Source organism: Varanus komodoensis, unplaced genomic scaffold, assembly GCF_004798865.1.
Source record: "Varanus komodoensis strain SLA01 unplaced genomic scaffold, ASM479886v1 scaffold9, whole genome shotgun sequence".
Classification (NCBI taxonomy): domain Eukaryota; kingdom Metazoa; phylum Chordata; class Lepidosauria; order Squamata; family Varanidae; genus Varanus; species Varanus komodoensis.
Genome location: NW_025336598.1, coordinates 29,547,399 through 29,572,925, shown reverse-complemented (window position 1 = coordinate 29,572,925; position 25,527 = coordinate 29,547,399). Strand labels below are relative to the sequence as shown.

General features: G+C 44.8%; 2 protein-coding genes across 5 annotated transcripts in view; one reads left to right on the top strand and one right to left on the bottom strand.

The window, feature by feature from the left end:
* The window catches only part of STK39 (serine/threonine kinase 39), a 200,211-nt gene that overhangs the window by 13,470 nt on the left and 161,214 nt on the right, over positions 1 to 25,527 (bottom strand). The window contains exon 18 of one of the 4 annotated variants that reach the window (XM_044417881.1): positions 10,451 to 10,549. The exons of the other annotated variants lie outside the window; for them this stretch is intronic. Within the exon in view, the coding sequence (XP_044273816.1) occupies positions 10,514 to 10,549 (36 nt within the window). The 3' untranslated portion in view covers positions 10,451 to 10,513. Of the gene's footprint in view, positions 1 to 10,450; positions 10,550 to 25,527 lie in introns of those variants that run through there. 4 annotated transcript variants of the gene reach the window in all.
* On the top strand, positions 5,033 to 6,709 carry B3GALT1 (beta-1,3-galactosyltransferase 1). Its single transcript, XM_044417893.1, has one exon. The coding sequence runs from the start codon at positions 5,117 to 5,119 to the stop codon at positions 6,095 to 6,097; it is 981 nt and encodes a 326-aa protein (XP_044273828.1). The 5' UTR covers positions 5,033 to 5,116; the 3' UTR covers positions 6,098 to 6,709.

The window sequence follows — 25,527 nt, the reverse complement described above, 5'->3', positions numbered from 1 at the left end:
CTCTGAGCCAAAACCCTTCTGAAAAAGGAAGTTTTGGATTAGAGTGGCGAACGGTGGCCCCCTTGCTGTATGAGACCCCAACCCGGTCACACAGCCCCCGCTGCCCCACCACGCCTAGGTGTTTTTAATGCCAATACAACTCAGGCATGTTTTCCTGGGTTGCAAGCAAACTGTGTCCATTTTTAGTGCTAATTAACACTATGGAGGCTGAAAATATGCATCTTGGTGGAATTTGCACATTTTGGAAGTGGTTATTTGCAAAGTACAAACAAACACGAGATTGGGAAATTAGAAGAAGAATCTGATACTTGCATTTAGCAGACAGTAGAATGAAAGGACCTGAAATCCTTGAAATGCAGATAGAACGGATTTAACAAAATCCATGCATCCCCTCTCACTGGAGACTTACATATTGTAGTTATGATTAATTAAAGAAAGGCACATTCTGCATCCTGTGGAAAGGGATTATAGCTCTTTCATCTGTGCACCAAAAATATTTTGGATTAGATTATATTTGGGTCTTGTCGCCTCTCTTTCAAAGAATGACGGCCCGTCAGGGTGACACAACTGCTGTCTCAGAATGAACCTTGCTTCGGTGCATGAAACAGCCTAACATTAGGACTTTTAACACTTGAATGGTTCACTCCTTAATTATAATCATTTTAAAATGCAATGGCTTCTGAATGTAAGGCATATTTTAGCAAGGGTTCAACTGCACCCTGCATTATTGAGTGGGAGGGAATCAGAGCAATGAAAGAACCAAATCTGGACAAACACTGCAGTCCTTATTAAGTCAATTTGTAGCTCGCCCCTCCCTGGAACTCTGTCAAAGACTATGGCATGCTAAACATGAATGTAATTAATCATGTTACCATAAAGTAGAATTTGCATTGACTTGCCTGCATAGAAGGTATTGGGAAAGGTGAGAAGCCCTGGCAAGATTCTGGCAGTTTGGCCGAAAACCTCCGAATTATATTCCATTGATTAAAGATAACAGTAACAATTTCTATGTAACTCCAAGCAATGTAATTTTATAGTTTCAGACATTTTGTTCTGAACGATGTAAAATAGATAGGAAAACGATGAGCATGGAGTTGCAACTTATTTTAAGAAAAGGTCCTTCCACAATTGGATTTGCAGGAGCATTCCTACATGTAGAGACTTTGAAGGCAGAGGATATGAAGGATGCAGCCCTCTTGACCCTCCTGGCCATGCCCAGAAGCCTCCCAACCCAAAAGCGTACAGCACGGGATGAGGTACGGTCACCCTGACCCCTGCTGCCGCTGCACCCATGCCCTTGCGTTTGTTTAGAGGGCCATTTTCAGCCATTGCGATTTAGCACCGGGGTGGGGAGGGAAGGCGGCTGGGGCCTTGGCTGGAATCAGTGCGACGCCACAGCCCCCACTGCACCCCAAGGCCCTGTTCTGCTCTTGGGGTGCGGGAGCTGGCACAGTCCTTTCTTGGCCTTCAGACGCCAAGCGTTGGGAAGCCATAGGATTGTGCCTCACTGAGAAGATCAAGAATGAGAAGGCAGCAAAGCCAGAGAGGACCCATTCGTGCAATGGAGCTATCCTTATGAGATTAATTGATACTTTTGGTTAGGGATGGGATGCACCCTGCCAGAATCTGTCCGCCCTGCCAGAATCTGTCCTCCATGCATTCATGGACTTCCTCTTGTGCTTGGCCCAGTCTTCCAAAGATTGCTAAGCGTAGAGAAAGTCTGCAAATGCTCATCGAGCCCCAGTTGTGCAACCTGCAAACATCCGCATCAGCAGAGCCCCAAAGTCAGCTGCAGCTGGTGCAGAAGAGAGATGCTGCTTGCACAGCAGTCGGCGTGCAGTTTTTCTGGTGGATGCCCCACAACCGAGCTCCTGCGACCAGCCTTCTTCGGTGCCAGGAGCACCTGCTGTTTGAGCAACCGTTCTGGCGTGCAAAGTAGGCATTGCTTGTGCAACACATGGGGCTCAATTCCTAGCAAGTGCCCCACGAGCACTCTGGGCCACCACAATTCAGTGGAGGGAGCCAATGCAGTCCGAATAGGTGACCACACTGCAGTCCCAGCCCCACACGGAACTGCACTAAGCTTATTTTCAAGTCGCAGCATAGGACTTGCATGGTTAAAAAATACCATAGGATCTCCTCTGCAGGCCAAAAGCCTTACTTTCAACAAGTCACATCTGTGATTAATGAGGAGATTACTCACTCTGCAAACCATCCACAGCAGTCAGTTAACTTCTATACATCTAGTTGTCTTGCAAGGCATGATGGCAATATAATTCATTTTTCCCTCCACCTGACCAGGCCAATTTAATAAGCATTTTTATCAAACTGAGTAACCACCACTCCCCGCACAATGCACAGAGAGAGCCAGACGTGGTGTTCTTTAAGGCAAATGCACAACCTCAGTATAGCATCTCATGGCGAGCAGCCCCCCCCCCCCCAGCTTCTGGCACTGCCCCCCTCGCCATTAAAAAACCCATTTAGTCCCTGCAGGACTGCTCTCAGGTGCTCCTTGTTCTCAGGCTCGCACAAAGAGATCACACGCACACTTCTTTCCCATTTCCTCGCTCTCTCTCTCATCTCCAAAACACAAAAGAAAATCAACTGCTACAGTAAAATGAAAAATCAGCTCAGCAGCAACAGCTGAAATAAAAATAAGATATCAGGGCACACATGCAGTGCTTCTGCATTGCTCCGTCTCTTCTCCACTTCATAACTAAAGCAAATATCCACTGTGGGCTCAGTCACACGGTGAGGCGGGACCCCAATCAGCAGCATGCAGGGCTCCTCTGAGTTTAGTCACGGGGATGTGGCCACTGCATCCCAGCCGCGAACAGCGATGCCCATTATGGAGCACTAAGCGAAGGCAGAGATCCCGTTTTCTCTTTAAGGCGTGCAGTGAGCCAGCAGTGCCTTTGACCCAGAGAAGGCTCTTTTCCTGGAGTGTCAGGATGCTCCACTGGAGGACTGGGACTGACTGGGAATGTCCAGCATCCACCCGTACCAGCACCCCACACCAACAGATCAGCCTCATTAGAAACACCCATGGGGGATTGTGGGACAGGGGCATCACCCCGAGTCTTTTCTTGCACCATGCCATGTCAACCACAGAGCCATCTTATGGGTCACATGTGGCAGGGCATAAGGTTGGAACTGGTTTTCTGTGCTCCAACTGGAGACAATTATCTGTGCAGGCAAGCCAGTGGTGACCTTCAGGCTACCTTTGCATGGGAAAGGGAGAAATTTTGATGGTCTCTCTCCTGAAGCTGGTGAATTCAGTTAGATTTCTGGGGTGTCTTGGAGTTTTTCCTGCAGATTTAGCCAGCAGCCCTGCCAAGGTTATGATCACTGCTTGGAATGAGGAGATCATCCAAGCTTTTGACATGATCACTCCCAAATATACTCAGAACTGTTCTCGGGACCTGAGAGTGATGAAATGACTGTTTGGAGCCCAAATAACTTCTAATCAATATGATCAAACACAGGTAAGGATCTAGTTGTGATCTTATTCTGTGGTAGTGATGTTGACAAAGACAGCAAACCTTAATATCCTGTCACCAGGTCATTTTCTAATGGTAGACTAGCAGAACTCAGCTCAGTGCTGGGTGTAGCCTCTAGAAGAGAACAATTCAAACCTGCAGAGGCCCACTGTGAGGAATAAGTTAAACATTTAGCAGACCAGGTTACCCATATTTGTGGTGATTTAGATGCCATTGTTCCAACAGTGTTTGAGATGGATGGGGATAGTGTGTGATCCAGTCATGATACGGTTTCCCTCTGGATTATGCATCATGAGCATGTGAATCAACTGCTTGGAGGACTCGGGCCTAGTCCTTGTCTCTCCTTGCTTGTGAAATCTGCTAAATTTGGACTGGGTACCTGGACCTCCAAGGTGCTCAATGACTCCCTAACGGCAAGTGAGGTTCCCCCAGGCTTGAAACAAGCAGTAGTGAGGTCCTTGTTGAAGAAACCAAATTTCAATCCTATGGTTCTGGATGGGAGGAAGTGCAACCATGTTGGTTTTTGATATCTTTGACCTATGGTCTCCTTCTGAACCAATCTACTTGGGCTTCTGAAGAACAGTGGTTCCAGTCTTCTCTGAAGGAGTGGCAAGAAGGTTGTGCTAGTGGTCAGATGGCTGTGACCATTTGCCTGTGGAGTGCTGCAAAGTACCATACCTTTTAGCCTTTACATGAAATTGCTGGAAGGAGATAACCTGGATCTTCTCATTTCGCCACCTCTGGGAACAGTTAGGTGGACGAATTTAAAAGAGAGAGTCTTTGGGACAATGACCCCACATCAACGAGCCCCATCACTGCAGACCTTGAAGATGCACTGTTTACCCTTCCCTCATTATATTTTACAGACTAGGCTATAGTTGCAATTGTGTTGTAGGTTCTGCCTTAAGGTGATATTTTTGTTTTAAGGAACTTTTGCTGCTTTCAGTATTGCATTATTATTGCATTTGCATTTCTTATTAATTTTATTATAAGCATTTAATATTGTACACTACCTTGGGAAGGCACCTGCCCCGAACAGCTTTCAGTGAATATTTCAAATGAAATTAATAAATAAATCTAGTTGAAGATCTCTGACAAAGAAGGACAGCATGTATCTACCATAGCCTAGACTCGTCATGACTTGTGAGCCAATGTTGCATAGATTACAGTGCCTGAGAAAACCACTCTTCCTCTCCTTGTGAATGGCTTTGCTTCTTCCTATGAATCATGTCCAAACCTACTAATATGCAATTACCATCAACTTCATTCTTCACAACACAGTCGCATCTTTACTTGTCATAATTTAGCATGTCATATAATATTTGCAGTTAAGTTATCCTAACATCAAAATAAAATAGCAGCATCAATAAAAATAATTGTCTGCTCATGTTTTTCAGAAATAACATATCGCTTCAGGAAATGGAGACTGCTACCGTACAGGAGAAGGAATTCAATTCAGGCTTAAACCCTCTTCACTTAGCTCCATGAATGAGTACCAGGTTTCTATGCTGAACTTTAAGGTTTGAAAAATAACATGCTGTTTCTGCAGGACCGTGAAACAGTAATGGTAAGAGGGCTATTTATTCATTCTGCTAAATAGAAGAGCTCCAGGAACAATGGCTTCCAAAGTCTCATGTTTGTATGTCCTGACGGTTGTTTGTTGGGCGAGTGCTCTTTGGTACTTAAGTATAACACGTCCCACTTCATCCTACACAGTCCATAAAACTTATGACAGCATCTCAATGGCTAGAAAAAATGTCTCTTTTGGCAATATAAGGACTCGACCAATAAATCCTCATTTGTTCGATTTCCTCATAAATGAGCCAGAGAAGTGTGAGAAGAATGCGCCCTTTTTGGTCATTCTCATCAGCACAACACACAAAGAATTCGATGCCAGACAAGCCATTCGCGAGACGTGGGGGGATGAGAATAACTTCAAAGGCATTAAGATTTGCACTCTCTTCCTACTGGGTAAAAACACAGACCCGGTGTTGAACCAGATGGTAGAACAAGAAAGTCAAATTTTCCATGACATTATTGTGGAGGATTTCATTGACTCCTATCACAACCTGACCCTGAAAACATTAATGGGGATGAGGTGGGTGGCTACCTTTTGCTCCAAAGCCAAGTACATCATGAAAACGGACAGTGACATCTTTGTAAATATGGACAACCTTATTTACAAGTTGCTGAAACCCAACACCAAGCCAAGACGAAGATACTTCACTGGCTATGTCATCAACGGGGGCCCGATAAGGGATGTCCGTAGCAAATGGTACATGCCGAGGGACTTGTACCCCGATAGCAACTATCCGCCATTTTGCTCAGGCACGGGCTACGTTTTTTCAGCCGATGTAGCAGAGATGATTTATAAAACCTCCCTCCACACTAGACTTCTTCATCTTGAAGACGTGTACGTGGGACTGTGTCTGCGGAAGCTTGGCATCCACCCTTTCCAAAACAGTGGCTTTAATCACTGGAAGATGGCATACAGCCTGTGCAGGTATCGGCGTGTTATCACGGTACATCAGATATCACCCGAGGAAATGCACAGGATTTGGAATGATATGTCAAGCAAGAAGCATCTCAGATGTTAGGACTTGTTATAGATGTAAATACTTTGTTTACTTGCTTTTGTTTTTCATCTGAGTAGAGAAGAAATGGAAATCTTATAATTAGACAATGGGATATTGTCTTCCCAGGAGGGGGAGTTTTCAATATGTTGTGTTTGGTTTGTTTTTACCACTTTGACATCTGAGTTACCAACTGCCGTCTATTCCTAATGGTTTATTTATATCAGGCAAAAAGGCTATTGAGTTACATCTCTCTTCTCCAGTCTCACAACTGTCTGCTCAAGGCAAATGACCCCTAAACATTGTATAATCTATTCCCATCAAGCTTCTGAAATAGAAGCCAACCTTGAAAGGAGGGGTGGGCAATTTGAGGGTCCCTGGAGGGGAAGCTCTTGCACATAAACTGCAAGTTTATGGTTCAATCTGGAGAACCTACCCTTTTTGTTGTTTTTAAAGGAACTTCATGCTCATTGAAATGAATTTGAATGTGCAGAGCTGAGTAGTTTTACTGTAGCTTTCTTGATGTTGTTCTCTCAATGCACACTGAAGATCAGTTTCAAAATGCAGAGTTTGCTGGTAGTGCAAAGAGAATAAAATCCTTTCAGGTTATAAAGCAGAATTCCGAAGGGGCCCCTGTGAATGTTACCGTCTATGTACCCATCCGGAACTCGCTCAGCCCCGTTTCTACACCAGCCTCTCCCCTCCCCACATTCCCAGTGCAGCATCTGAAGCAGGACAAGGAGCTTGTATGAACAGCTCACCTGTCAGGAATCTCTCTCTGAAAGTACAGAAGTACCTTTTGAGGGGCGTTCTTCCAGCTCCTGATTCAATACTGCCTCTCTCCGGCAGTCTGTCCACTTATCCACGTGTACTGAACTCAGTTGGGCTTACTTTTGAGTAGACTGCTAGAAATTACAATATATTCCCCTGCCCCGCAAGTCTTAAAAACAGAAAAGTTTTTCTTCATTTCTTCATGCCAATTGAAACATAAGGCCTTAAAAGCCACTGATGATGATAACAACCACGTAAAAAGATGAACAGAAATATCAGCACGTGCCAAAGAAATATCAGATTATATTGCGAAAACAATTTTTACGTGTATTACAATTGCAAAGGTATGAAAAGTTATAAATCAGCTTTCAGAATTTGAAATATCTGCTTTTAATAAGCAATCATCAACAGTACCGTTTTATTATATTTGTAAAGGCAGTATTCAAAATCTGTAGGAATTCCTACAGGGGATTAAAGAAAAATATGCAGTACTTAAGGGGAAAGATGCAATATGATTAAATAAACAAAATGCTAACTGAATGATGTATGTAATTATTGGGGAAGGAAGATAAGAAAGTCCACAGCCCACAGCCTGGCTATTATAGTTTAAAAAACAATAGTTTTTTGAAGTGTTTTGCTTTTTTAAAGAGCCCAAGTGTATTTTCTATTATAAAGGGCTGCCCACTGGAATTATAGAAGTATATTCTGCAGATTTGAGCGTCATTAGGTTTTTTCCCCTTGACAGTTGAAAGGCCCATGACCTGAACACAGAGCCAACAAAAAGGAGAGGGCGGCAAATGAATTCCGTTCACTACCTCCCCACATGCCATTCCCAGAGGCGCTTACACTAATAGGATGCAAAACCAGCACCAATCACAATTTGACAGACACACTGACAACTTGTAATAAGAAAACAGGAACACCAATAGGGCTGTTAAAAATACCCAAAATATTTTCTAAACCAACACATACCACAGCCACAGAATCAAGCCTTAATACGGCCTGGATACATATTACAAAAGAGAAGAAAGATTGGGCGGTCTCCAATGAACACATCCCACTGGTGGAATTTGTTTCCATCAGTGGGTCAGAGAGGAGGCAGTTCCCCATTCCCCTGCAACCCTTGGAAATCTGTTTGAGACTAGAGGACCTCCCAGAGCAGATTGGGAAAGGAGCAGAAGGATGCAGGTGGGGGAAGAAGAGGGGGAATTCTGCTTGTGCGGTATTTAATGTTAGCTCAAATCTTTCTCAAATAAACCAGCATCTACAGCAACCTCATAGTACTTTCCCTAAAGGACTTGCAATCAAATCTGTTTGAATCCCTTTTCCTGGACAGCAGAACCTTCAAAGACAGCCTCCCCCAACCTGGTGGCCTTCAGAGGCATTTGGACTGCAACTTCCAGAATTCCCATCCATCAGGGCCATTGACTGGGAATTCTGGGTGTTGCAGTCCGAACATGTCTGCCTGGGGAAGGCAGTCTAAAAGATTTTGGGAGGAGTCATGACCAGATCTTCACTCGAGATATCATGAAGTAAATCCTCAACTAGTTTTTCTCTGTGCACGCAATACATTCATTGGAATGGATCATGATAGGATATTGCCTTGCACCTTTCCCATGAGCCAGCGGGGAATTCAGTACTTATAGTAACATACAGGCATTACAACTACGGCAGCCACGCAGCCATTGCCAAAAAAAGAGGACTGAAGAGAGCACAGGTTGGCATATGCTACTTTAGAAATCATTGTTATAATGCTGCTAAAATGCCATGTCCTAGTGAGGAAGCCTGGGAGCAGCTGACCTGTGTTTAGGCCACTGCCAGATGCTGAGCACTGATGGGCAACGTCACAGCTCCAGCTCTGCTTTCTTAATGGGGTTTTTTATCTTGAAACGGGACCTGGACAGGACAGGCCTTCAAATAGAGGATGCCTTCAAGCAGTGAACGACCGAAGGGGATATGTCTACCCTAATTCTATCAGCCATGTACACCCTCTCTTCTACTGAGGGACTGTCTTCATTGACACCATAGCCCTGATTCTGCCTGGAGTTTTTGCTTTTTCCGAATCAGCCCTGCTAGCTTAGTGCGTGTGTCTCAGGTCTGTGCAGCTACTGCCATGTGGGTTGACCCTTTCATTGTGCGGCTCCACAGATTATCGGTGCTGTGAGTTCTGACATCACCAGCCACCTCTTTGCAAGAGAGGAAGACGCGCCTGCTGGAAGATCACGTGTGGCCAGTGAGATCCTCTCCAATATGGGCACATTTTTCTCTCCCTGCTGCCTAATACATTGGCTGTTGCTGTCAGAACTGACAGAATTGATTAACCTATTGGATGCTGGGGGAAAGCACAGTTCACTGAATGCAGCAATGGACAGCAGGCAACGGACTGGTTCCAAAGGGTTGTTTGAAGCACATCCCAGTGGGATTTTTAAACTTTTTCTTTCCTTTGAACTGCAAAAGGGCTTGTCCATGTGACCTGGTGGGCTGCTGTGTGAAAAACGTGATCCCAGAGCTTGGGTGTACAGAAGTACCTACAGAATGGTTAGGATGTCAGCTGTAGTCCATGTACATTCTTGATTTCGTAGGATGAAAGAAAATACTGCACAGCCCCTATGTATACAAACACAGAGAATATGTTTTTAAAAAATCAGGCAATGTATGTATGCTGAAAACATCACTCAGGAATTCAGGGGAAAGCGACGTTTGACATTCACTCGCACACCATTTTTTCCTGACTTAAAAAAACCCAGCCCCACCAAATGCAGCTAGGGACCCCGCAGTCTGCCTGAAAGACACGCAAGGAGCTTCGTAGGCTTGGCATCTGGCCTCCTCTACATCACCTGTCCACAGCTGCAAAACTGGGGAAAGACAACTGGCAAGGGGAAGGTTGCCGACACCAACATGCACACACAGTTCTTCCATTGTAACGCTCCAGAGATAAACCGTAGAATCATAGAATAGTAGACCTGGAAGGGGCCATGAAGGCCATCAGGTCCAACCCCCTGCCGTTGCAGGACACCAAGTTACACCATCCCACTCAGATGGCTGTCCAGGTTCTTTTTGAATGTCTCCAGTGTGGGAGAGCCCACCACCTCTCCAGGCAGCTGGTTCCACTCTCGTATTGCTCTGACAGTGAGGAAGCTTTTCCTGATGTCCAGCCTGAATCTGGGTTGTTGCTACTTGAATTGATTATTCCGTGTCCTACACTCTGGCAATAGCAAAAAGAGACCTTGACCTTCCTCTTTGTGACAGCCTTTTGAGGGATGTCATGTCCTCCCTCAATCTTCTCTTCTCAAGGCTGAACATGCCCAGTTCTCTCAGTCTCTCCTCATAGGGCAGAGTTTCCAAACCCTGGATCATATTTGTTGCCCTCCACTGGACCCTTTCTAATTTACCTGCATCTTTCTTAAATCTTGGTGCCCAGAACTGGACACAGTATTCCGGGTGAGGTCTGACTAGTGAGGAGTATAGAGGAACTACTACTTCTCGTGATTTGGAAGGAATTCTTCTGCTAATGTGGAGGGACAGCGACACAAGACTCACTGTGAGGCTTAATGTTACCCCATGGCAAGCTGCACTGACCTTGCTGACATCCAGTGAACCCCTTGTACGGATGGCGTGGCTTCCATCATCAGAACAAAGAGGAGGGCTTCCCCGTTTTCAGCAGCATCCCTAAATCCGTTCTGGAGGGTTGGGCTGCCCTGGGTGCTGCAGATTTGGAGGGTGCAGAGTGGAGGCGAGCTGAGAAGAAGTCCCACTGTACAGAAGTTTGTTCACGCAACATTGCATTTTGCTCATTGTTATTAAAGTACTCACAATGTTTAAAATTACCCCAGAAAAATGCCAGACAAAACATTTGCGAGCAGGGAGAGGAGGGACAGGTGCTGCACACAGGATCCTGGCAGAGCCTTGTCCTCCATTCCTTCCCTCTGGAGCAAAACACTTGGGCACTTGAAATGGGCTGCCTAAGTTTTTTCAGGGCAGCAGAAGCATGAAGGCACCTTCCACCTCTCTGCTCTTTCCCTACTCTAGAGGAGTTTCTATGCAGCTTCAATGGATTCCCTTTCTAAATGGTTTAAACTGAAAGAAAAAAAAACAAAAGTATGGAAAACTATAGACAAATTTATTAATTTTAGCAACCCAAGGAACTGTGTGTGATACACTGACAATCACTAATCCAGTCTAGCAGAGTTCAACCTTTTCACTAAGGCTGTTGGAGTACCTTTAGTTCCATTGTGTCTATCTAATTAATTCCTTTTCACTCAGAGATATATGCATATTTCAATGACATAGATGCATTGCAGAGATAATTATCTGAAAAAACATTAATTACAACTTTCAAACCATCAAGCTTGCCTGATATTGAACTTTTGAGAGGCTGGATGGGAAAGTGAAAAAAATAAAGCTTGCCTAGTATTGTATTTGCAAACGGCATACATTCTTTTTCTGCTAATGAACTTATGAAACAGAACATTTTCCAAGGAAAAATGAAGGATTGAAAAATGTTCTGCTCTGCAACACTGATTCCAGGGCATAGCTAGACTGCAGTTATGTCATCTTTGAACACTACTGAAACTTGTAACCATTTCATCCAGTAACTGAAAAATGCATAGCCAGCAGATTTAACATGGTTTTTTTTTGAGTTTTGCCCTGGAATTTGGCAGGCTGTGGATTGTACCCTGAATTCCTTATCTATGTGCTTTTGGCACAAGCTACCCAACAGGAAAAGATTTATTCAGAGGCAGACAGGGTTATGCAAAAGGTCTTCAGGGGGATATAGTACACTGATTTCTAGCACATTCATACAAATACATGTTCTCATTCATCTCTTATTACACATATATACAGACACAAATGCTTTTCCAATAAAGAAAGAGAGAAGCTTCCAGATATTTTATTCACATGAATAGTGTTTAACGGAGAGCAGACTCGCCCTTTTAAGAAACTACAGGGACATTTTGTTTTGATAGAGATGTGCCATATCCGCTCCAGAACATTCAGGCAGATTCATGTATGCTTGTTGATTCTGCTGCGGACAAAGTCCAACAAAAGCTAGTCATGACCGAGTCATGCTTAAGCCAATGAAACCAGATTAAGTGGTAAGTAACACAAGCCCATAGATACGTTTCACTCTATTGCGCTCCATGATTTCAACATTCAGTTGGCTGCTGGAGGATGCTGGCTGTGGTCGGCCTCCCTCCTACCTGACTATGCATGGGCTTTCCCCAAGTGATGCATCTGGATACAAGAAGCAGCTTTCTGTTCTTTTTCTCCAAATGACCTCTCACCAAACTCATCACCTGAAGAAAGGTGCTGCCTGGGCAGGAAGGCAGGCACTCAACTAACTATTAACATGCAGAGCGGTGTCAAATCTGTCATGTGTTTTAGGAGCATTCACTTAGTGCAGGTACAGAACCAGTTCTTACTACAGATCTGAGTAGCCCATGGGGACTGAAACTGCTGCCCAGTATGTCATACAGGAATGGATCAAGCCTCAGGCCATCCAGGGCAGTCCCTGCTGGTTGCGTGTCAAAGCCAAAGCCAGGGCCAATGGCAAGTATGTTTTAGTTAAAAGCAAGGATGGGTCACTCCCATGGGAAGAAACCGCATGTGTTCCAGATCACCAGGAAGCCTCAGCCTTGATCAATCATGGCTTCATTGAGTGCTCCATTTATCTCAGACTGGAGCCGTTCCCATTGTTCATTTGCTCCGTACTTGGGGTTACATCAACCCTGTGGCCCACAGATTGACTATCTCTTTACTTAGAACCTGCTTAAAGCCACATAAAAATGTTTATTATGCAGTAATTACAGCAAGGCCTACATTTCATGTATTTCACTGTGTGGGTAAGAGAATGTTAACATCTGCTGTGGAGCGCTTTCTTTCTTTCTTTCTTTCTTTCTTTCTTTCTTTCTTTCTTTCTTTCTCATTTTCTGACATACCTTAATAGTCTTTTTTTAGGAGTACTGCTTTCCTATAAGTGGGCAGATATTCAGAGTTGGGTAGCAATTTCTGGTCAAATGATCCATGAAAGTGAAAATCTGAACAGTTGTAGATATTATTTGGCCCATGCCTGCAGATCTTTCCATATGCTGACATTCGACCCCATGCAGTAACATCAACAAAGCAATTCTCTATTTGTCATCACACGGAGAGCTGAAACTCACAACATGGCATCACATCACACAGGGAGTGTTTCCAGATGTTTCCACCCCAGATGTTGCAGTGCAGGGGTGGATATTCACCACCTAAAAATAGTTCAGGTGCTAGTAGAATAATATCAAAACTAGTTCCCTGCTGCAGTCATTGACCACAGCTTCTAACGGTGAGTTCAAACAGTGAGTTTCAACAGCATTGAACACAAAATGGGGCCCCTGTGAAACATGTCGGAGTCTTGCCCATGCTCGGGAGACTGTGAAGGTTTGCAGAATGAAAGGGACAGTGCAACATTTTCCAGAACAGATTTCTGCCTGCATCACAGCTGTAAAGAAGTTGGCTGATTCTGTAAAACATCAACCTATAACTGGCAAGATATACCTGGAATCCAGATGTGGAATTCCAGTTCAGTGCAGTAGTGAAACCACACTTAGGAATTCTAAGTGATGTATTCATTGGTAAGGAAGCAGGATCTACGCAGTGACACAGTGACAAATGAATTTAAGCAAAACCCAGTATCTTCCAACCATGGTGCAACTGTAAAAATGTAACAACTGCCCATCAGGGAAATAATTTTCAGTGCGGAAGAAACAACACCTGCCTAGGCCCAGAAATTTTTTCATTTCTCTCCATAGTGCATTACTGCTTGCCATTCTTTCTCTCTCTTTCTCTGACAGACTTGTAAATAGTCATCAAGGAAATTGCTGTAGATATTTTAAGTCAATTCCTTCCCTCTCCCACTGCATATATCTGTAGAGTCAGCTTGCAATGTACCATTTTGTTATGCATGGAGCTGCATCAACCTTTCTATTTGTCAGTGTTTCAAGAGCCTTAAGCATGAGTGCCCTGAGTTTTGAATGTACAAGACGTTTTAAAACTTAATGGATTTTTATACTTTTCTTAATCATTTTGAGCAAACTGGAAAATAATGGAATCAGCAGAGGGAAATGGATGTTGGGAGATGAAACAAGTGTGCAGGTTACTCAACTTGCAAGTGTCTGGTTAAAATAAGCATGTGAAGAACCAACAGCCAGTCTTGTTTTACATTTGATTTGGGAGAAAACAAGTTCTTAATGCTATTTAAAAGACATTTGATTTGTTCACAACAGGGGAAATCTTTTGAATGAACCACTTTTTTATCATTGTAACAAAACTATGAATTAAAGTCATGTTTGATTTTTGTTGAGATGTAAATGAACAAAGCACATGTTGCCAATAAGCTTCAGAAGTCTTATCTTCGGAAGAACTATTTCATTATAGATATTCCTAGTGGGCATCTTTGGAGGATTCCAGAATCATTAAGATTCAGTGGATAAGCTGATCCCTTATTGGGATTAAACCTTTATAGATACATGTAAAGAAGGCCAATTTACAAAGAAAAGAGGCAATTAACTAAGATTTGTTGACTTTATCCAAGGTTTAGGTGTACCATTATATCCAAATGGCTGTATTTATGTATTCATTTGTCAAAACTGTATATATTGTTTTATCTAGTGTAATTGTCTACAAGTGCTTTCTTCTAGTTCAAAAGTATTATCTAGGGGGTTGTGGGGGTGCCAGCAAAGCTGCTAATCAAGTCTTTTTTACATATATATAAATGTTCAAAAAGAAATAAAAAATGAAAGTCTCCTGTACAGTTTACTTTTTTGTCACTGAAATGTAAACTAGTCTCAGACAGCACGAAGCTAAGCTATAGCCACATCAGATGAGGATGGAGTGTTTTGCTGATCGTTTTTAAAAATTGGGAAAATAAATTAAGGAAAACATGATTGTATTTAGTCATCATTTCTCCTATGTTCTCCCCAGAAATAGTATGCTTTATGTATTTAACATGCTTTTTAAGCCACTTATAAAACAGTGTCTAAGTGCTGTACAATAATAAATGGATGATAAAACCATAGAAACACCAAACTACATCTAAAAAATATATATACCTGAAGTAGCACCTTCTCTCTTATGTTCCTGCCTAAGGCTGTCCCTGGAGGCCCTTCTCAGGGTGCCCACCCTCAATGGTGCAACAAGGGACGCTTTCTCTGTGATGGCCTCACTTCTGTGACAGGCCTTCCCGGAATGATCTGTGGCTCATCGTCACCCACCCGATTTGCACGTTACAAGGCACTGTGCAGGCTCTGCAGGGAAAGGTTCTTGGGCTGATTGGCAATCCACCCAGAACCCGTGCCTTGCTTCAGGGCTGCATGTGGCTTAGCATCATGGGATCATAGCACAGCAGGGTTGGAAGGGGCCAAGAAGGCCGTCGGGTCCAAGCCCCTGCTGATGCAGGACACCAGGTTACACCATCCCACTCAGAGGGCTGCCCAGGTTCTTCTGAATGTCTCTAGTGTGGGAGAGCCCACCGCCTCTCTGGGCAGCTGGTCCCACTCTCGTATCGCTCTGACAATGAGGAAGGTTTCCTGATATCTAGCCAGAATCTGGTTTGTTGCAACATAAGTTCATTATTCCATGTTCTACACTCTGGGATGAGTGAGAAGAGGTCTTTTCCTTCCCCTTTGTGACAGCCTTTCAGGTACTTTGTAGAGTTCTATCATATCCACTCTCAGTCTTCTCAAGACAGAACATGCCCAGTTCTCTCAGTCTCTCCTCACAGGGCGTTCTTTCTAAACCCTGGATCATCTTTGTTGCCCTCTGAACCCTCTCCATTTTTTCTCCATCTTCCTTAAATTTCTCTGTCCAGAAATTGACGCAGTATTCTAGTTGAGGTCTGACTAGTGTAAAAGGGAAATAATACTTATCACGTTTTGGAATTGATACTTCTATTAATGCATCCCAGAATAGCATTTGCCCTTTTTATAGCCACATTGCATTGCTGGCTCATATTTAGCCTGTTGTCCACAATAACTCCAAGATCTTTTCTTTTGCAGTACTGCTGAGCCATGTATTCCCCATCTTGTATCAATGCATCTAGTTTCTTTTTCCTAGGTGCAAGACTTGGCATTTGTCCCTCTTGAATCTCACTCTGTTGCTTTCAGCCCAGCATTCAAGCTTATCTAGCCTGCCTGGATCTTCTCTCTATCTTGGGTATTTTGACACAGATTTGTGTCATCTGCAAATCTGTTTATCTTTCCTTGTACTTCCTCAACTAAATCATTACTAAAGATGTTGAAGAGCACCGGGCCCCAGACGGAGTCCTGCAGCACCCCACTAGTTACCTTTCCCTAGTTTAAGAAGCTGCAGTTGAGCACTCTGTGCCAGTTTTGATCCATCTAATAGTTGTTCTGTCTAACCCACTCTTTGCTAGGTTTTTTATCAGGATGTTGTGGGGCACTATGTCAAAAGCTTTGCTAAAGTCAAAATAGATTATGCCCATGGTGTTTCTGCTGTCCATTTGGGAGGTTACCCAGTCAAAAACTGAGATTAGATTAGTCTGGCAGAATTTATTCTTGAGAAATTCATGCTGGCTTTTATTAATCACTGCATTTTTTTTCAAAGTGCTTGCTGTCTTACTTTTTTATAATTTCCTCCAGAATTTTCCAGGGACTGATATCAGACTGACTGGTCTGTAGTTCTCACATTAATCGTGTTTCCCTTTCTTGAAGATGGGGATAACATCAGCCCTTCTCCCATCATCTGGCTCTTGTCCTGTTTTGCATGATTTCCTGAAGACAATTGACAATGACTCTGGGATGGCGTTCTTCCAGCCCTGGAAATCTGAACGCATTTAGTCCATCTAGATATTCCTTGACCATTTGGCTGCCATCCCACACTTTGGGCTTGTACACCAAACAACCCACCCCACAGTTTAGCCTCTTGGCACCTTGTTTATGTCCCACCCATATCAGAAACAATCTTTTCCATGCTTCGCTCCTTCCCACCATGCTGTGCCACATGCAGGGGAGTTCCTATATTCAAGGGATTCCGCGCTTGGAGTTGTGGGGAGAAGGAGCCTTGGGAACGGGGAAGAGCCTTTGACCCTCCACAATCTGGACTGGGAAATACAGTGGACCATGTTGTGACCACAAGCAAAAGCTGCCAACTTGTTGTACACAGATGGGTCCAGGTGGTGATTCATCCTGAAATCAGGTATACCTGCTTTTCCCAACCTAGTGTCCTCCAAATATTTTGGACTGCAGCTCTAGCATTTCAAACCATTGACCATTTTGGCTGGGGCTGATGGTAGATGAAGTCTAAAACATCTGGACAGCACCATGTTGGGTAAGGAAATGCATGCTTGGTGCAATTATGTGTAGGTCAACAGTTAACATCATTGTCATAATTCCCCAAATTCCCAAAGAATGTCTTTTAAATATTCACTTCTTTTGGGAATCTCCTGCTCAGTTTTTCAGCAATGGAATCAAAGTCTATTGATAGATTGGGAAGAAGCTGGAAAATGACTATGAATATGATGCAAAGGCATCATGATACAATTTAGCACGTAGGTTAGCTTCATTCAGGGGACATGTTTAATGTTCTCAGTTGCAAAAGGGCCAGAATAAAGAAGGCTTACATGAATTGAAGGCAAGTTCATTCTAAGAAGAGCAAACATAATAAGAGCATCTCAACTAGTTACCTTGACTCCCTTCAGGTGGAATTGTTTGAACTGGTATCTAGAAAAATCATGTCTGAGTTATATTGTGCATAGAATATCCCACATGAAATTGGAAAACGAAGAAATCTCATTTCCCAACATGCTTATTTGTACCCATCAGTAGTCTTACATGCGACAGCACACACCAGCCTGGATGCCTGTCTACATCGCGTCCTTCTGTTCCATTGTGGCTCAAAGGAGCATTGGAAAGTAAACCAAAGAATGGGAGTCTACTGCTCTTGTCAGGAGGGACAAATCCCCGCTCCTCCATCTACCTCTGTGATTGCTTATACTCGAGAGCAATTCACTTATAGTTGTGCTCAGAATTAACCAGTACCCGTGACCTTAACGGCTAGCAACTGGAGCAATGATCAGGCCACCTACAGACTGCCCTTATACACACATGGTTGTCTTCCATTTATACCCGTAATCCCACTGGACTGAAGGAATCACCTGAACCTCACCACCAATCTAGAACTCTTCAGCATTTCCATACTCCAGAATTTCCATGTCCCGCTGAAGGGGAGAAATAGCCCTCTCCTAGGCGGCAATACTTTTAGGAGCAGGAAGGCCAAGCATGGACTTAACAATACATATTCATTCAGTGGTTTCAATAAAGCATCAAAAATATACATTACTTTTGATTTGTCCCAAATTTCATTATTGTCACGTATCTCCAAGTTTCCTTTTATTGTTTTGTTTTAAATAGTGCAGGAAAGAATTTCATTACCTGAGAAATTTTAATCAGCGCTGCTAAGATGACTACATTTCATAGTACAGCAGCTTCTAGCCCCCTGTTGCATCATACACCAGACCTTTTTGAGAAACTGATGCTAAATTGCTCACCCATTATATTCTTGGATGAAAGAGTTGCCTCTTCTGGGCACGCCAACACACAACACACCGCGTCTTATTGACATTTTTCAATCTTCATTCCTTCCTATTCCACTCTGCAAAACTCTTCATCAAGGTTAGTTCCTTGGCCTCCCAATAACCTCTCATGAACTGCTGAGACTCAGAAATAAGCAATCTAAGTTTTCTTTGGTAAGCATCTTTTGAATGCTTTCCTTTTCTTTCAGAAAGGAAACAAAATATCAGCTTCCTTTCTTTTCAACATTTTCTTTTTTATCTTGTTTCTCCAGTAATAAACTCACAGCTGGAAGGGTTTCTTTCAACAATGGAAAAAGCAATTGCTGCAGTGTTAAATAGGTCCTAAGGGTCTGTTTACCCCTTCCTAGGCCCACCAGGTGCCTGGTTTGCCACACTTGTAATAAGCAATTTGCACACATTTATCATCATCCAAAGTTTGCTTTCTTTGTAAATATCTTCTCTGTAAATATCTTCAAATAAATATAGTATTTATTTGAAGTTTACTTGCATTTCTCTTTTCCTATCGTTTTACACTGTTCGGTATATTTGACTCATTTAAGCAATTGTGGACCTCTCCTGATGCATTACGGATGCTTTCCATGCTTTTAAAAATTGTTCAGCCAAGCAAATAAGAACAGAAGACAAGCCCTTCTGGTTCAGACCGTGGGTCCATCCCATCGGGCATTCCGTTCACACAGGGACCAACTAGCTGCCCCAGCTGGGGCAGGGAGGAGGCAAGCTGGCCATGAGTGCAGCAAGCACCCTTCTCCCCACGTTTCCCAGCAGCTGGTGCTCCTGGGTAGCACTCAGCCATTCATCAGCAATCAGCAATCAGGATGAACGGCCTTTGATCGCTTTAACCTCCATCAGTTTGCCCAGTCCCCCTTGATGCCAGCTCAAATTCTGGGCATTGCAACATCTTGTGGAAGTGAATTTCAAAACTGCATGAAGAAGTCCTCCTTTTACCTCTCCTAAACCTCCCACCAGTCAGCTTCGGGCCCCAGGTTCTAGTATTAAGGAAGAACTAGAAAAATGTCTCCCTAGCCACACCATGCGTCATTTTGTACGCCTGTATTACTCCCCCCACCCCAGTAATGGCTGTGCCTCCCTCACAGACCCCTCATGGTGCCTTCCCAGTGCTTCCTCCACAACCCGGCAGAAAAGCTGTTCCACAGCAAAGGAGGGAATAGCTGCTCAGTGCCTTCCGACTGGAAGCAGGAGCCGGTCGGCTGGACTGGGTCTGGGAAAAAGAATGGCCCAAGCTGGGCAGCCTAGGTGATGTCCGGCAGGGCGGTCACACTGCCCTTGTCTTCCTCTGGGCCTTAGGGCCAGACTGTGGGGACAGTCTGAAGTGCTGCAGACTGGGAGGCCACCAGATGTCTGCTCACAAGGGGCATAGCTGGCTCTGGGGGGGCAGCCACAGCGGAGATTGTGGGGCTGCGGCCACAGGAGCCATCACAGCTACTGCGCTGCTTGCTCAGCTGCCTGCAGGCCTCCAAAGGAAAGAGCTGCAGCCACAGCCACCGAAAGGAGTGCTGCCCCGAACGCCCTTTTAAGCTACAGCATGTTCTTGCCAAGCTTTGGCCACCCACACACTCAACCAATCAGATGCTGCTTTGGAGCAACTCAGCGAATGAGAGTACCAGCACAACAAGAGGACCTCCTCCGCACTGCTGCCATTGGTCACATACCTGCAAAGCCCATACCCAATTGGCAGGTATAGGCCAAGTAGCCTGCGGTTGGACCCAAAACATCTGGAGCGGGAGCAGATTTGGAGAGCAGGAAGCAAGAGCTTCTCCAGAAGCAATGGGCCAGAGCTGGATCTCGCCTGCTAGAGGGCCAAATTTCCTCTAGCTCAGAAGTTAAAGAGGTAGAAAGAAATGGGGATGCAGCAAATATTATCTCTAAATGGAAAAGAAGTAAGAAGTGCTGCATTGTGCACGCACAGGGTCATTTAATGATTGCACTTTACCACCCCTGCTCCATATCGAAGAGGAGCTGTGGGGACTCTGCAGTGGTGATCTGGTGCCTGTGGCCCCCTGCGAGTGGGCGCAGGGCCCGGTGCTACCAGCCGCCACCACTGGAAGTAAGACAAACCCAGCTACCTCCGGCCCCAAGGGGGGGTCCCCCTGGGGTCTCACCACAGCCCTCTTGTTTCCTGAAGGAGCACAGCTGGGGGCAGGTTTTGCCCAGCATGCTTCACACAACTTGGTTGTTCAATCAGCACCAAAGAGAGTGATGGTGTGGCACACCCCTGTGGGACTCCCCCCTTCCCATTTCACCCCCAAAGCACACAGCCTGGGGTTTTTGAAAGCAAAATGAAAGATGGTTCATTAATGGTTCAGGAAAAGTCCAGAACAGGAGAAAAGTTCACAGAGTGATAAGCAGTTAAAAGCAGCAATTCATTGGCAAATAACGGATACAACTAGAAAGACAATCTGGCTGTCACCGCCCTGCACCAGCTGCCTGCCTGGCTCCTTGAAGACAGACAGAAAGTGCAGAGCTTGGCCTTGAGATGGGCTCAAGCACGTCATTGGCATTGCAATGGCAGCATCCAGGTGACCGGGCCCTTAGCAGGGAGACCTGTAACAGACTGCAAAAGGGACGGGCCCTTCCCTTGGGCCTGGGTAAGGTGGCCTCAGTGTGGCCTGGCTGAGTGGACCACTGCAGGCCAACCCTAGGAGTGGCCTAGCGGTTTGAAAACCAAGTTAAAGATTGGAAATAGATTTTAAGCATATGCGACAGCCTTGCAGGATCAGAGCCTCATAGTCAAAGCATGTCAGAAGTCTTGCTGGCAACGGTTGCCTATTAAAATGGATAAATAACCTTTTTCACTGAAGCCGCTGACAGCTTGAAGTTGCCTGAGAAGCAGTTTTGTCTCCATGCCACCAAATGTTCCGCTGGTCCTCTTCCCAATTGCTTGAGAGGGACTGTAACAGTTATCGGGGGTTTAATTAATGTACAGCTTAAAGCGGCATGGCTATTAGTATTAGCAGGGTGGGTTTCTCCGAGCTTGATTATCTTAATTACAACTGCTCTATTTTCTCATTTAGTTAATTGTCACAGATCTCCAAAGGAGAAGCCAATATAATTTTTGAAGTACTGGAACTGGCCTGTTCAAGAGCGTGCTCTGAAAAGAAGGTGTATGCAGTGGGGAGCTTTGTCCGAAATAAGACCTGCTTTTACAGCCTTTTGATTGTTAAAAGTGGTGAAAAGCAAAGCAAAATGAACCTGGGAGGGTGGGTGAGCCCGTCTGGTCGGGCTAACTCATCCAGCAATCCAGTCCACTGTGCAACCGTGCTGCCCAGCAGATGCGCCTTGCACAAGGGAGAAAACGCAGCCTCCTTGCGGGGGAAGGCAGTCCGTGTCTGGGTCATCAGGGCTACAGAAATGGCACGTGGCTCCTGGGGTGTCGGCTGAGCTCCCTTCCCTCCAGATTGTTTCCTGGGACAGCAAAGCATGCACTGGAGCCCCTGGAGTGGGGGGGGGGGTGTTTCAGCAACCCAGCCCTTGTGCGACCTGGCAGCATTTACACCTGCTTGCATAGCATGGGCAGCAAGTGTGCAAACAGGTGTGAAAACACATGAGTCCAAGGATGCTGTGCAAGAGAAGGGCACTGTGGCAGAGCCAAGTTTTCTTCTTCATTCACCATTGTGATAAGAGAACAAATCCCTTTTCTATTCACGGACAAAGGCACAGGGCCCCTCCTTTGCTGAATCTCACACCCAGGCATCCTGTTGCCTTTCCCCTTGTCATGGCAAGCCTGCAGTTTCAGGGACCCCCGCGGGGGCCCTCAACTTTGTTCTTGTTACCTTGAATGGTTTGACATGCCTTTTGTTATTGTTGTATCATCTCAGGCCCATGTCTGACTGTGTGGACGAAGAAGAGAAAAGACAGTGCCGGATTGGGGGGTATGGGGGGAGAGGATGATCGCTCTTTAAGAGGCCCCTGGCATTTTAAACAGGGATGTTCTAAAAGGGGCCCTCCTGCACACAACTTAAGGGCCTCTGACAATACACGTGAGCGCGCACAGCACACACAGCCAAGCATGATGGTGCAGCTAAGTGTTTACTGCCAAGGAAAGGTAACTGGCAGGTGATGCTGGACTGCCGGCGAGATCTCATACAGAGGAGCTGTAACTTTGCAGCCATATGCATGCTGTGGCTGCAGGTGGTCCCGGGTTCAACCCAAGTAGGGATGGAAAAACAGGCTATACCGGGCTGGATAGACCACAGTCTGATTCCATATAAGGCAGCTTTCTATGTTTCTTAAAAAGAGAAGGAGTGAGAGAGAACCCAGCTTTGCAAATTTTTTTAAAAAACATGCTAATTTATATGCATAGATATGAATGAAATAATTACCGTAATTTAACTAGTAAAGCAATACCTCTCACAATGGTAGGGAAGATCGACTAGGTGACCCACCGTCTGCTGCCCTTGTGCTCACTGTTGCTAGGCAACCTCAAGGCCCTTGCACTGCCCTTTGGCGATTTTCAAACTTTAAACTAGACTTAGACTTGAACAGCCTTTCAAATAGAGGCCTACCCTCTATAAAGTAGGGCAGGCAGCCTCAATAAATGCTCCCTGGAAAAAGAAAAAGAAAGGAAGAAGATTCCTTCTTGCAGAAGCAACTTGTCAAGAAGATGTGCTAGAAACCTTCAGAGATTTATGAAGTATCCAACTCTTCAAGGAGTATTGAATATTTTGTGCTTCCACGTCCAGCAGGTTTGTCGCCTCAGTGAAAACGAAAACTATTCTCACTGTAAAGAAAGTATAGAAGGTCCAGAGCCAGGCAGAATGTTCCTGCCCTGGAGGCCAGTATGTTCCAGGGGTTATCCAATAACAACCATCCCACCTGCAACTGGGAAGAAAAGGACAACTGGAAATGCCCAAACAGTCGTTGCTCTCCGACCTGCATCTAGTTTGTTGGTGTGTGCCTGAAGTGGAGGTTAGTCCTGCCCCGAACTCACATCAGCTAGTTTCTTGGTTTAGCCTATCGCCTCCCTGCCTGGCACAGCTTCTTAAAGCCAGATTTCACACTGGATATTTACGTATTGATGCCAAAACAGCTCAAAGCCCAGCAATGGCCCCTCACTGTCATCGGCCCCACCTCAGCTCCATCCTGGTTTCCCACCCTCCAGCCTGCTGCTGCGTAGTCGTATCTTCCGTCCTGTGGGGCTCATAACTACTAACTCCACAAGCCTTCAAGAAAATGTTGTGACTCAACAGTCACTCGGCAGGAGCATAATTCACCATGGCTTTCTTAAGTTTAATCCATATGTGGAAAAGGCACATTTCTCAAAGAGAGCATAGATCATATTAAATTTTCCATCAGAATCTTAGTACGTATCTTCCACAAGAAGGAAATATTGGCAAGTATTCTTCTTCATGCCACTACAGCACTCTGATAAGTTAGGCTGCACTTATCAAAATTCCCTCTTCTGTTCAGCAGTTAAAAAGTAGAAAGTCTCCCCTTTTATACTTTCCTTTTTCCTGATTGTTGCTTCTAAAATCTCTTTTGTCAGTCTGTTTGTTGTGGTTCCTGTCATTAAAACTTCACTTTTGAAGCCTTGTTTGTCAACTATGAATGTATGCCGTGTCCCCTCATAACATTCACTAATTATATTGTTTCTTCTTTTGTTACCTTTCTAATCCACTCAATTACTAATGTTCTCTGGCAAGATTACAAACAGTAAAGGATTACAAATATCTTCACCTTCCTGTCCTCCTGCCCAGCATTTTTCAATAGATGAGCCTTTTTTTTTGTCCATCTGGGGAAGGTGCTTTGGATGGGGAGGGAGGCTGGCAGAGGCTCTGGATACCTTGCATTTCTTCCCTTCCACTGAAATACCTGCTTTCCCCCATCTCCAAAGTCAAGTTTGCAACCTTGGGCAGCCAGCTGACACAATTTACTCCATGCTGACTGTGAAAAAAGGAAGCTGGATCCCTCATTTTTCCCTCCACGTTTGCAGTGCTGTCTAGAGGTCATAGGATTGCTTCCAAAAAAAACCCCTCCTAAAATGCTATATGAATTTAAAATATTGAAACAAACAAAATATAATGCAAACATAATAAACAATGCCTGAATCAATATAACAGCCATAATAACCCAGAGCTGGGTCTCTGAAACACCTGGAAGGAAAGCATAGCAGGGTAGGGGCCAGGAGAGCCTCACTGGAGAGTTTATTCCAGACGAGGGGTGCCACCACGGAGAAGCTACCCACCTACTTCCTTTGGCAGGGTCATCCAGAATGATGACCTGCACCAGGACATGTGGCAAGAAACATGCCTTGAGACACTCTCATCCCAAGCTGCTGAGGGCTTTAAGGGTCAACACCAACAGTTCACATGAGGCTCTGAAATGGAGGGGAAAACCGTGCAGCTGAAAACACGCTTGTTGAATGGGCCAGTCCCAGGGAATAATCTAGCTGCTTCATTTTGGAACCAACTGGGTTTTCTAAACCATCTTTGAAGGTACCCCCATTGGTTATATAGGTATACTCCTAAATATATCTCAGCAAGGTAGACATTGCTGCATGTATCCTCACATAACTCCATGCCCACAGGGGCTGTGGTGCTCTGATTTTACATCTGAATGTGTGAGTCTAAGGCAGGGGTGGAAAACTTGTGGCCCCACAGATATTGCTATTCTCCAAAGCTGATCAGTCCCAGACAGCATCACCAGTGCCCAGAGATGAGGAAGCCTGCAGTCTTTGGGGGGCCATGGGTTCCCCATCCCTGCTCTGAGTTCTAAGTGCCCACTCCCCTCTGCCACACTTAAATGCAGAAAAAGAATCGGCACCCTGGCTTAATACTTCATTCTGTATTAGGATGAGCCAAGGGATGTTGCCCCAAAGAACCGTGGGATGCCTAACATAACCATATCTAAGTCACTGATACTTGTTTCCGCATAGACAGGGAGAAATCTACCAATTGCTTTCCCTAACATACATCCCGAATGGCAGTAAAACTGCTTCACTCCATGGTATGAATACTGAAATAGATCAATCAGTGTTTCCATTGGTGGCTGAATGCCTTGAGTTCATCTGGTGATTTACTAGCTGTTTGTGAAAACTAGTTTGGCAGCACTTTGCAAAAGAATATAGGTGGCAAATGAG